Source organism: Lithobates pipiens, unplaced genomic scaffold, assembly GCF_037356315.1.
Source record: "Lithobates pipiens isolate NorthernLeopardFrog02 unplaced genomic scaffold, aLitPip1_a1.2 Scaffold_23, whole genome shotgun sequence".
NCBI classification, from domain to species: domain Eukaryota; kingdom Metazoa; phylum Chordata; class Amphibia; order Anura; family Ranidae; genus Lithobates; species Lithobates pipiens.
The window spans coordinates 148,097,039-148,109,883 of NW_027507785.1; the positions used below are offsets into that span (position 1 = coordinate 148,097,039).

The 12,845-nt window shown below is 38.9% G+C and overlaps 1 protein-coding gene across 1 annotated transcript; it reads right to left on the bottom strand.

Annotated features, from left to right (window-relative positions):
* Window positions 1-2,210: 2,210 nt before the first annotated feature.
* Window positions 2,211-11,369, bottom strand: LOC143927948 (E3 SUMO-protein ligase ZBED1-like). Its single transcript, XM_077452478.1, has 3 exons — window positions 8,690-11,369; window positions 7,137-7,300; window positions 2,211-3,357 (listed from the first exon to the last, which is right to left on the bottom strand). The coding sequence occupies exon 1, from the start codon at window positions 11,328-11,330 to the stop codon at window positions 10,347-10,349; it is 984 nt and encodes a 327-aa protein (XP_077308604.1). The 5' UTR covers window positions 11,331-11,369; the 3' UTR covers window positions 2,211-3,357; window positions 7,137-7,300; window positions 8,690-10,346.
* Between the last annotated feature and the right edge of the window lie 1,476 nt (window positions 11,370-12,845).

Below are 12,845 nucleotides of genomic sequence, written 5' to 3' on the forward strand. Positions count from 1 at the left end.
ATACGAACGTATGGTTTGTATGCCTTTATGGTGTGGGATAGCATTATATAAGCACTCCACATCAATAGAGACTAACCAAGATTTTGGAGGCAAAGAAATACCCTCAAGTGTTTTTAGGAGGAGAGAGAAATGACGTGGGGAGTAAGATAATTGTCAACAAGGCAACTGGCATTTTCAGTTAGGCTTTCACAGCTAGAGACGATAGGATGTCCTGGGGGGTCAACTAAGGATTTGTGCACCTTAGGGAGAGCATAGAAGGTTGGGATTTTAGGGTCCTTGATGTTGAGAAAATCCCAAGTATTTTTATAAATGATGCCAGATTGGTAGGCTCTAAGAATAATTTTACGATATTTTAAATCAAAATGCGAAATTAGAGAGATGGAAATGGGCCGATACCAGTTCGAGTTATTGAGAATCTTTAAACACATAGTACGATATTGTGAAATGTCCATAACTACAATATTACCGCCCTTATCTACGGGCTTGATGACAATATTGGAGTTTAATTGGAGTTGTTTTAATGCTTTGGACTGATCCTGTGTTAGATTATGTGCTCTAATTGGTGAAAAATTGCTTTGTTCAATGGCTTTACATACTTGTTGCGTAAAGGCCCAAACATTCGGGTTAGTATTAAGAAGAGGAAAATTTGTTGATTTTGGTTTAAATGTCTTTAATGGGGGGGAAGGAAACGGATCTCACCAACAGACCAACAGGGGCAATGGCCCCCTGGTCCTCGGGAAAGCCATGACCTTCCTCCCAAAGCTCCATTAGATTGGATAGAGCCTGTCGTTCGACTACATCATCATCAATGGAAAGATTGCATGCTAACGGATCTACACCTACATGCCTCCCGGCCCTTCTGCATTCGTCTCGGCTCTCCGCTGCGGCGGAGATCCGACACGATCATCCCACCGCTGTTGCCTTTTGGTAGCGAATCCCGGGCGGTCCTTTACATTCGTCAGCCCAGCGGCATTATGGGAACTGTAGTCTGGGCTCGGCGTGGTGAGCTCTACACATGCGCAGTGCCTTTCCCACTGTGTCCGCCGCATCGAGCCGGTGACGTCACACGCCGGCTCGATGGATGGGGGATTTATAAGCAGTGCAATCCTTCTCCCTGTCAGTATGCTCAAACATACCATCAGCTGCTACGACTGAGTTTTTCTTTTCCCTGCTCTCTGGTAATCTATATATTTCACTTATAAATTGATACCTTTTATTTTATTTTACTTTTTAAACCCCTGGACCCAGCTTCAATATTACATTTGTCCCCAGGAAAAGGAATCATTCTGAGGCAATAGAGCCTGGCTTTTTCCATCGTGCTTGGCTGCTTACTCCTCTGGTTACTATCTGCTTTTAGAAAATGTACAGCTGGTTTGATAGGGAGGATTAACATCACGTCTCACTCGCTAACCATTATTAAAGGTATATGGCCATCATTACATACATTTTTTGTTTGTTAAATTGTTATAGGTTTATTTTTCTCTGGCACTGTTTTCATTTATAGCTAATAATTCTATCATATCTATATGCTAAGTCCATTAGTAAAGAGTGTCTCTCCTGATACTATATAAAATTGACTTAATTGAGGCTTATGCCCCTTTTCCTCATTAAAATGAGGTTCATTGTTATTATAATTACCCCAGTATATTTTTTAGGTTAGCAGACACATTTTTCTAATTACTTACTATTTACAATCTGTTTTGTTTATTCATTTTTTAGCACTGACTTACCCCCATCTGTGTCCTCCAATAGGCCTTGGGGGCCGCTTGTTTGGCCGATAGGGTGCATACTATTCCATCTGTCTGTTTGTTGATCCCGAGTACCTCTTGACTTGGGTGGCTGTGGGTAAGCGCCGCTTTTAATAGATCAGCATATTTGTGTGATTGATATCTACATAGTTTTTCATTTTAGTAATTAAATATGCCTTTTAATAGGTTTTTTGTCTTTTTTATGGTCTAAATTCTCTTCTTTTTTCTTTGTCTTTTCCCTTGAATATTAAAATTTGTTGTCAGTTGCACGCTTCCCTTGAAGAAGCACATTGCGAAACATGTCGGGAACAAGTGCAATTACCCTGCCAACATCTACTACCGGGATCCCTTCAGCTTATTAACCATGCTCATACAACTGTTTGTATATTTTTGTAGTTCTATGTCTTTTTAATGCATATGAATAAATTAACAAACATTAATATAGTTTGTGTATACCATTGTTATATTTCGCACCGCTGAAAAATTCCCCTCCTTTATTCTTTAAAACATATTTACTGGGGGATGAGGTGCCTAACCTGTTTAGGTGTCACTGGGGTATTGGACCAATCTATTTCTATATGAGAATGTTGTTCACTTATCAAATCAAGAGTAATATTTTGAAGATGTAAAATAGTTGGACTCATGATATTAGCTGTTTTAATAACCATATTTTCTAAAATCTGATATACATGTTTTTGTATTTTAATACCATTACTCCCCACTAAACCAGCGGTTTCTAGATCAGACTTTAAAGTATTAATATCCATACTATTTGTTATACTCCCAATTGTGCCAATCCCTCCTAAAATACCTTAAACAATACCACGCTTATTTCTGTTATAATTTCTATTAATTCCAAACCATCTCTCAATACTCAATTCCATATTAACCAAATGTCCTTGACATTGTGGAAACCTTGTAGAAATTTTCCATTCTGAAACATTAAAGTTCCACAAAATAATGACAAACTTTCCCTCTCTCAAAAGAGTTCTGGATTGGAAACGGTTAATCTGAAAAGGAGTTGCAGAGACACTTTTCTTATTAACACATGGAGATTTCCTTGGAGACATTACAATAACACTTGCCTTAGCACATTTCACCGGATAATTTACTATTGATATGCAACATTCATATATACCAGTATCATTCAAAGATACTCTCACTTGTTGATAAACAAATGCATCATTGATCCAATTCAAACTACCAAAAATTCCTTTATGAATTATGATAGTAGTACTGTAAAGAAAACTACCCAAAAACTCATCATTCCTTTTGGTCATATGCATTAATATCAATAACGTTCTCATTTTTGTCCTTTGTAATGATATCAATGTTCTTATTTTTTAGTTCATCTGTACTGATATTAGCGTCTACATCTCTTTTATTTCTGAATAATGCAAGATCTTTGTTGTGTAATTCTTCAATCCTGTTAACCTCTGCATAGCTAGAACATTGTGATATATTTTACCACAGATAAAATTGTAAAAAAAAAAATTGGAAAAAATGAATCCTGTGATGATGATAAATTTTCTCTCTTTAAAACTTTCCTTTTGTTGAGCTGACATCTATTTGGAATCCCCGATTCCTCCAGGTTAGATTTTTATAATTCCTGAAAAAAAGGAATGCAGCATCATTATCTCTACATGTACAATTTGTTATACCCACATTTGTATTTCTACATACATTTTTCACTGAACTGAGAAGGTATTTGTACCCCTTGAACATCCAAGATGTCAAATGGACCTTCCCAATTACTTTTCCATGTTCCAGCTCCTGAAACTTTAGCTCCGCCTGTGACATGCATTTCACCATCTCTGGGTGTGGCCTTACATGTGGCAATTCTTTAATCACAATTTCTGTCTTAGACTTGTGCTAACAACATCTAATTTTATTTTAAATAAACCTTTCCGTTCTTGGTCAACTTGATAGACCACTTATCTTGTACAAAAGATAATTTTGGTTTAATAACGAAATAACAAAATGTTACAAGAAAAATATCAATTGTTAAATATCAAAAATAGATTATTCTTACAATGACGATTTAAATCCGATATGTGTGTGGACATAACAATTCTTCATGCTGTATATGTGTCTTGTGTGTGCTGGAGTGAAAATCTCCCTGGAATGTGTGCCCTCCAGTAATTGACTGTTTCCTCTCCTGTTACAAGATTCTACTCCTAAACACCAACTCCCACCTTTTTCCTTTTTAAGACTAGCTTAAAAGTTCCACTGGGCTATATTGTTCCACAGAATGCCCGCAAATTTTGAATGAGCAATTTGCCTTCCACCTTTCTAAAAAGATGGGTGTTACTCATTCTAAAATTCCTAAGGGTAGGCCTATGAGTACTATGTATAAAAACATTTTAAACATATAAGTTTCATTTTTACCTTTAAAACAAATACTACATATCACTATATATACAAATGATTTCTTAATAATCTCCTAATCAATAAATATTGTAATATAAAAGACATATTTTTAACTAACACAATGACACTTTTTATCATGAATTAACCTTCTTTCTCAACTAGAAATGTATAGGGGGACCATTTTTTTCATAACATCTGCAACCATTTTGACTTCTCTATTGCCTCTCTTTGAGGTGAAAACTAAAAAAAGTTAATGGGGAAACTCAAGCGGCATTTTCCTTCCTGTTTTTAGTTCAAAAGGAGAATACTTTGTAGCAGGAGTACTTGTGGTTCTTACACCCATTAAAATGAATGTAACAGTTTGCTGTTATACCCAAACTGAAAAAACATAATGAATCAACATCCCAACAGTTGTTAAAGCATCATCATTAGTGAATCCCACCTGTAGGTGTTGTGGTATATGAAACACAAAAACCCTTTTAGTCATGACACAAGATCCTGTTTTCACCAAAAAAAGAGCTTATGACACTCGGAGAAACACGCAAAGAAATCACCCCTTCACGTTCCTCTACAAATTAAGAATTCTGTGTGTCTATTTTCTTCACAACATAAATTTTAACCATTCAGAATGAAATCACTAATTCTCCATACAAATCTGCTTTCTTAGCTAATTGAATGTGTCTGTAGTTATATTGCCTACAGCTAACTGTCTGTTGTCTTAAACAAAAGGTATTCAATTGCTAATTGAGTACCAAGCTGTTCTTTTACCCCCCCCCCCCCCCCTTTCAGGTGAACTAAACCTTTCAATGTTCAGCCTGAACAAAACAAAAAAATAAAAAAACATAATAATCATAACAAGGAAAAATTTATAAAAAATAATAATCCAGAGGATTATCCTTGAAAACATTCAAAATATATCAAAGTCCTCAATAATATTCCAAACGTCAAAACCAAATCTCTGAAGCTGAAATCATAACCTTATTCATAGCAAATATCAATCCACCAGAAAATTCTTACCATCCATGCAGTTCATTTAAGGACTGCTAACATTGTTTTTCACAGTGTTATATGCTACATAATGATACCTTTGCTGTCTTAATGGACTATTTTCAATATTCAAGTTTGAATATTATGACCTCTACATTTCAAATTACTACACCAGCATACAGAATACACTTCATAGAGCCTTGCATGGTTTTCGGATAATACAACCTCTTTTGTATATCGTTATTATTATTAGCCAACAAACAAAACCTGGCTATGTGACCCTCTCATTTGCAAACAAAACATTTAAGAGTTGCTCTTTTTGCATAAACTTTTCTCTGAGCATATGACGATGTAAATTTACATTTCTGTTTAATATTAGTATTATTGAAGTCAATTGACTTCCCACTTTCATTGCCTGATGAAATACTAACAATTGACTCATCAGAAGACTCCATTGAGCTGACTTTTCTCCGGGCGGGAAAAGTCTGTTCATTTCAAAAGTACAGCGGACTGGCACACACACGGCCATATTGTCCGCCGAAATGCGAGTCCGGCAGACAGATTGGAGTGCAAAAATACTTTTAGTCCGCCGGAGCCTACACACGGGTGGATTGTCCGGCGGATTGTTTGATCGTGTGTATGAGGCATTAGTAACACTGGCAAAAGGGGGTGAAAGGGTTAACTCTAGGGGCAATCAGGGGGTTAAACCTTTATTAGGTAGTATATGGGGGTCCCTGGCGCTATATAAAAACCTGACGGGGAACCTAAATGACTAACTGGCTAACCAGCGTCACCAGTGACACTTATACGGTGATTGCTGGTGAAAGGGTTAACTCTAGGTGCAATCAGGGGGGTAAAACCTTTATTAGGTAGTATATGGGGGTACCTAACGCTATAAAAACCTGGCGAAACTAAAAAATAACTAGCTACCTAGCGGCACCAGTGACACTAATGCAGCGATCAGAAAAACGATTGCTTAGTGACACTGGCAAAAGGGGGTGAAAGGGTTAACTCTAGGGGCAATAAGGGGGTTAAACCTTTATTGGGGGGGTAGGGGGCTACCCTGGACCTAACACTAACTACCCTGACAGTTTTTACAGTCACAACTGACACTAAATGCAGTGATCAGTAAATAAATGATCACTGTAATCAGTGACACTGTGACTGGGGGGGGGGGGCGGGGGGTGACAGTGTGCCTATGTGTACCTACATGTCAGTGTAGTGTTGGTGCACACTTACTATGTCTTCTTTCCTCGCAGTCTGGTCAAAAAGACCGCCCGAGGAGAGTGACATCACTTCCTCCTCCCTGTGTTTACACTAAACAGGCAGGGGAAGCTTCTCATTCGCCAGGAGCGATCGAGAGGGGATGGCCAGAAACCAACGGCCATCCCCTCACCCTGGATCGCTCCCCCACCCGCTGGAAGGCAGACACATACGGGTACGTGATTGTGCCCGTCCGTGCCATTCTGCCGACGTATAATTACATGCGGCGGTCCTTAAGTGGTTAACTCTCACATCTGACTTTGTCACATGTTCAAGAGCATCCATTTTTGTTGAGCACTGAGCATGTGCAAAAGACTGAACTTGCAATAATTGCTTTCTAAGTAAACTTATAATATTCTCATGTTCAATCTTTTCCTGAGTCAAAAAAGCAATTCGACTTTTTTTCCTTAAACAATTGCGATAATGCATTGATTTTATGTTCCAATTCAACTTTTTCAGTCAATAATTGTTCAATATATAAATTCTCCTGTGTTTGTGCAATTTCTGTTACACTTTGCATTTGTTTTCCTGGCATATCAAACACCATAGTATTAAAAACTGTAACTAGCTTCATTACATTAAGTACATTTTTCTTTGTTTTAACTAATGAGAATCTATCCTTCTCAATGTCAGTATTTGCCTGTAAGCATTGATTATACCTTGATTTCCATAAAACAGCGTCAGAGACCTGTTTCGCGAAATCTTTAAATTCCAATGTACTTTCATCAGCTAAAACATCTATAAATTACATATTCGTTTTCTACTCACCGAATACAAAACTTTTCAGTTTTCCCGCTGAACTCAAATTCAACCGTCTGTCAAGACTTCTGTATATCTGAAATTCTCTGTTCTTTCACAATCATCAATATCAATTATCTCTAGGTTCTTTTCAATCTTTGCAAAGTTAATTTCTGTTCATCACTTCTTCCCTTCTGATCAACGGAAGGAAGTGGAAAAAAAAACTTCTGAGGTATGATTGACTGTCTGGCTGAGACAATGTAAAAAAGTCTTCTATTGCTATAAACTTTCAATTACGATAGTGAGACGAATTTCCTTAATTATTTCTGAGTCAGCTTAAATCAAAATGTGTGTTTTATTGTACACACCAAAGTAGAAAAATAATACTTACAAAAATAGTACAATGATTCAAAAGAATGTGTTGCTTCATATATGATTACAGTTCTAGTATAATTCGTTCATTCGTTTCAAAGAGAAGAATTCTTAGCATTAGACCATGTGCTCATGAAATCTAAAATGGCTGAATAACCCTTTGTATGCTGAAGAGTAGTCTGTGCGCTGAGATACTAAAGATATGTTGGTATTGCGCTGTCCCTATATTAAATAACCCTCCGAGGGTGATAAGTATAATGCCTAGTTACATAAATCAATAGTGTAATATAAAAATATATATCTATAAATATCTACTGAATAGTATCAAAAAGTGCAAAGTGCTACATTAAATAAAATAAACACACCACAAAGGTGATAGAATCCAAATAAATGAAAATCAAGTGAACAAAGGCAAGTAACTAAAAACAGTCTCTTAAAAAATTACTATTTTGATAAAGTGCAGAAAAAATGTAAAAAATAAATAAATAAATAAATAAAAGTAAACGCACTACAGAGTCAATTGAAAACCTCCACAGAAACACAACTGCTTCAATTGAGTGCAAAGCCAAAAAACAGTGAATTGATCATAAAGTGCCAAGTGCGTCTTATAAATGTGCAAATAAGTAAACACTCTCCAGAGGTGATATAAGTGAACCACCCTAATAATAAACAAATGATATACAAGAAAATAAGAAAGAGTATACCTAGACCAAAAAGAGGGTACCCTCTCCTGATCACATGGGAATAAACTTTAGAATAAACAAAAAATATATATAGTAGTAAACGCACTACAGAGCCGGCTGTAACATACGTTATATCAGAATGAATCCGGCCTCTATAGATTAAATATACATATTGAAATCCATCAAAAATAAAAAGATATAAATATTCAAGTCCATAAATAAACAACAGTCTCCTTCAAGTGCAAGTGCTTTGTGCAAATTCAACTGAGGTGTGGATCTCCCAGTGCTTAATCCCGCTGCGATCACACTTTAGTGGGCAGTGGCCCCTTACCTATAGCAAGGAGGGATTCGCATAGAGGTATATAGATTTCTTTATATGTCTTCTCTCCTGGTAAATTCGGTCACCTTCTCCTTTGAATTTTATTCTTATTGCTCCATAGGACCCAATAGATTAATAGAGAGGGAATACCATAGTGTAGTATCTCACAAGTAGCATTTATTAAAAATTTTCATACACAGGGTACTCACATTAATAGATAGAAAAAAGCCTTTTTCTAGTAATCAGCAGCAAGTGCATCCACAGTCAGCTTCCTTCCCGTCCCTACGCGTGACATCACATCACATGACTTCATCAGGGTGCGCTGAGATAGATGTTGTTCCTAGAGCAGGCAGGATGAAAGAGAGCGTCTTCAAGGAAACTTTTAGGTTATATGAACTCAAAACTTCTAAATTCGAGCCAAAAGAAATACACCTTCCTTCTATTCAGAAGTGGGGGCTACTTTTCAAATCTGGTATTCTTCAGACAGACACACAGACTGACTATTCTAATGACAGGAAATGGGGGAAGAGAACCTTAGACTTTAAACAAAATATCAGTTACATAGGAAAATGTATTTAAAAGCATATATAAGATTTACAATATCCATCAAAATCCTGACAGATTCTAGATGTTTACTAATCCAGTTCATCATGTCACCATCTGGATATTATTAACTCAAAAGTCGGTCATTCACACAATTTAAAATAGGGAATTCATATTCTGAATAAAGTATAATAAAGCCAAATTAAATTTTAGATATTAAGAATATAACAGTTCTCCACCACAGTTTTCGACTAACTACCAGCTCGTCAACTGTTGCAGGGTCTCCATGACTTACCCAGCGCTGCAGATCTTTATGGTTGCAGCCATTTTTTAACCACCTGTACCAGTTCCTACATTTGGGACCTGGGTGGTCTCTCAGGTTTATACCTCCAGCGGTGCACCCTTTGAGCCCAGACGACCGTGGTCACTCCCAGGTTGGCCAGGATCTCTACCTACAGACGCTCAAAGTCACTGATGTGCTCGTTGGCAGGCCTCCAGTAGGCCTTTTGCGGGTCACTGGTAAGGAAAGGCGAGATAATGCCAGCCCATTGGTCACGGGGCCACCCCTCTCTCTCCGCTATCCTCTCAAAAGGTAGTAAGAAAAGCCTCTAAGTCCATCATTTCTGGGTGTCAGTTTTTGCAAGAAATGGCTGGCCCTTATGGATTCTTGGTTGCCAGCAGCGATGACCACTTGTTCTTGTCCCTGAGCCAGACGCTGTACTGCCTCCTGCAATGCAGCCACCTGTGCTTGAGTGGACTCCTGATGGGCAGTAAACTGGATGGCTAGCAACCGTGTGCTTTCCTGTTGTGCAGCTACAGCCTGTGCCAGGACCTGCTGTTGCTGAGCCATCACTTCCTCATGGTGATGATTTGCCTCGCTGAGGCTTGCTGCTGGGTCACGGTGGCTTACGGCAGTGCTTTGATGACCTCCTCCATGCCTTTTCCTGCTGTTTGCAGTGCCTCTTGACCTAAAGAGTTGTTGTTTAACACCACAAAAATGCTGGTCAACATACAATAACACTATGTAATTGTAATCATTATTACTTACATAATGCTATTGTAGAGTCAATTCAGCAGTATTTTTGTGGTGTGTAATTGTAATGTAAAACATACCTGAGGAGGTAACAGTTTTCAAGGAAGGAAGCAAGGAGGAACCAGGCCCACCAAAAGCAACGCTCAACACTGTGGCTGTGCAAAAATATGGCCAATACACTGAAGGCAGCCATGAGCCATCTCAACATAAATACACTAATACAGCCCAACGAGAACACAGTCATGAGTGCAAAAGGTTGGGGGGCCTGTGTTAGTTCCTTCATTGCAATGCTATATTTTAGCATTGCAATGGAGGAAGGTTAGCATATAGACATGCTCTGCTGATGTTAGGCTTGCTCTTTTTTTAGTCACAATGTTGCCAGCAACTGAGAAAAGCCTTTCAGATGGGGTTGATGTTGCAGGCACAGACAAGTAACTCTTTGCCAGCATGGCCAAGATGGGAAACCTCTTTTCATTTTCCTTCCACCATTTCAGCAGATTTTCTTCCTTTGGAATAGCCTGCTCACTGAAATACATGTGTATCTCATTCTGCACAACTTCACTGCGGGCTTCTTGATCTTGGATGTGACCAGTGTCATCCTCGCTATTACTGTGGTGGTCATCTGAATCTGAAGAAACGAGCAAAGTGTCTAACAGAGACACTTGCCTCTTCTCAGAAAATGTTATGTCTGCACTGGCTGACCGTTGTTCCTCACATCGATGTTGCGTTTGCTCTTCCTCATATCTTCTTTTCACTTCAAGAGCAAGAGCTTGGACTTTGATGTGAACTTTTAAACTGTCCTCTGCTACCAGGAATTTTAGTTTGCGGAATCTGGGGTCCAGGGCTGCTGCAATAAGACATATATTTTCTCCACCATCATCTCTGAATTTAGTTTCCCGCTCCCATCTTGATGTCATCTCCTGTGCAGCAACACTTTGGAAAGCCTTGACTGCTGCTGTCTCGCAAATTGTGCTCTGTATGGATTTCTGGAGGCCTTTTACCAGAGGAGGTAGAATGCAAGCAGTCACATAGGACTCTCCAATCAAGAAAACAGTAGCACACTCAAATGGCTTCAGGACTTGTTCCACTTCCTCAAGTAAGCTCCACTGATCATGTTTTAAATCCAGGAAGCACTTTCCTCGTGGTGTGACATCAGGATCGGAAAGAATTGCAGTCACAGGCCACCTCTGTTCAAGCAGGCAGCTGATCATGTGTAAAGTACTGTTCCATCTTACGGATACATCATTTATTAGTGCATGCTCAGGGGTACCCATTTGTTGCTGCTTTGCTTTAAACTTTGTAGTGGCCAGCTCACTTTTTTTTAAATGTTCCACAAGGCACTTTGCAGCCCTCAGTGTCTTGCTGATCTGGGGATCCCTCAGGGCATGGTTGACAACTAACTGCAATGTACGACCAGCACACCTAAGAGAAGAAATGCCATGCCTTTCTTCCAAAATACGCAGAGCAGCGACAACATTTGCAGCATTATCATGGACAACTACATTTACATTGGCCATGGATATCTCAAACTTTTCAGCTGCTTTTTCTACCCAGTTAGCAATGTTTTCAGCTGTGTGCCGATCTTCAAGTGGCATAGTGGTCAGATTGTACGATGTAAGATTCCAGTCTTCATTGATGAAGTGGCATGTGACACCCAAGTATGCCTCTGTGGCAATACTGGTCCATGCGTCTGTGGTGAGAGCTATTTTTGATTTCACATCTTTGAGTGACGCTTTCAATCTTTCCAAATTCTCCTCATATTTCTTCTCCATCAGCTTAGTGAAATGGGACCTGGAGGGAAACGTGTATCCTAGGTAAAACGTGTTGATCATCTCACGAAATCCTTGACCGTCTACAATAGAAAGAGGTCTCATATCTTTTACAATCATGTTGAGTATGCTATTGGTATATGCAATGGCCATTTGGGGTGTGCAAACAGTGACATCCTTTTTATGGAAGAAGAACTCCTGTACACAGCTTTGCCTCTTCCTGAGAAAAAAAACAGTACTTGTACTGTGTATTTAAAAGAGGGTATGGGTAGGGTAGTAAATGTCTGTCTGCAATTAAATAAATTAATATTATATTGTTGCTGCTCTGTGTATTGGAAGAAAAGCATGGCATCTCTTCTCTCAGGTCATACATTGCAGGAAGTTGTCAAATGCAATGTCATTGTCAACCATGCCCTGAGGGATCCCCAGATCAGCAAGACACTGAGGCCTGCAGTGCAAAAAGTGCCTTGTGAATGTGAAACATTTAAAAAAACATGAGATGGCCACTACAAAAAATAAATTAGCAAAGCAGCACAGCAACAAATATGTACCCCCTGAGCATGCACTAATAATGATGTATCTAGCAGTAGCAGCATGAGCATATAATATATTAATAAATATTGACCACAAATTACTCCCATTGTCTCCCAAAATGAACAAAATACTAGTAAGTAGTACTTACAAAGATGGCTCGTCCATTTGAGGCCGTAGTGCACCAGGATGTTTTCTTCTGAGGTGCTCATGCATCACAGTAGTGCTGCTGTGGTACGCCATTTTGGTTTTGCAGAGGGAACAAAGGACCATTTTATCTGGCCTCTGTTTAAAGAATTCCCATACCTTTGAAAGTCGCGGTCTGGCTTTTCATGCTGCGCCGGAACTTTTTTCCCCATTCCCGGGAGCAGGAGCATCAGCAGCAGCTGCCGCCGCCATTACCGCTATTTACCCGCGGGATGACACGTGTGTGACGCATCGACGGCATTCACGCACGTCAACGTATTTTCGTAGTTGACGCGTCGTGGC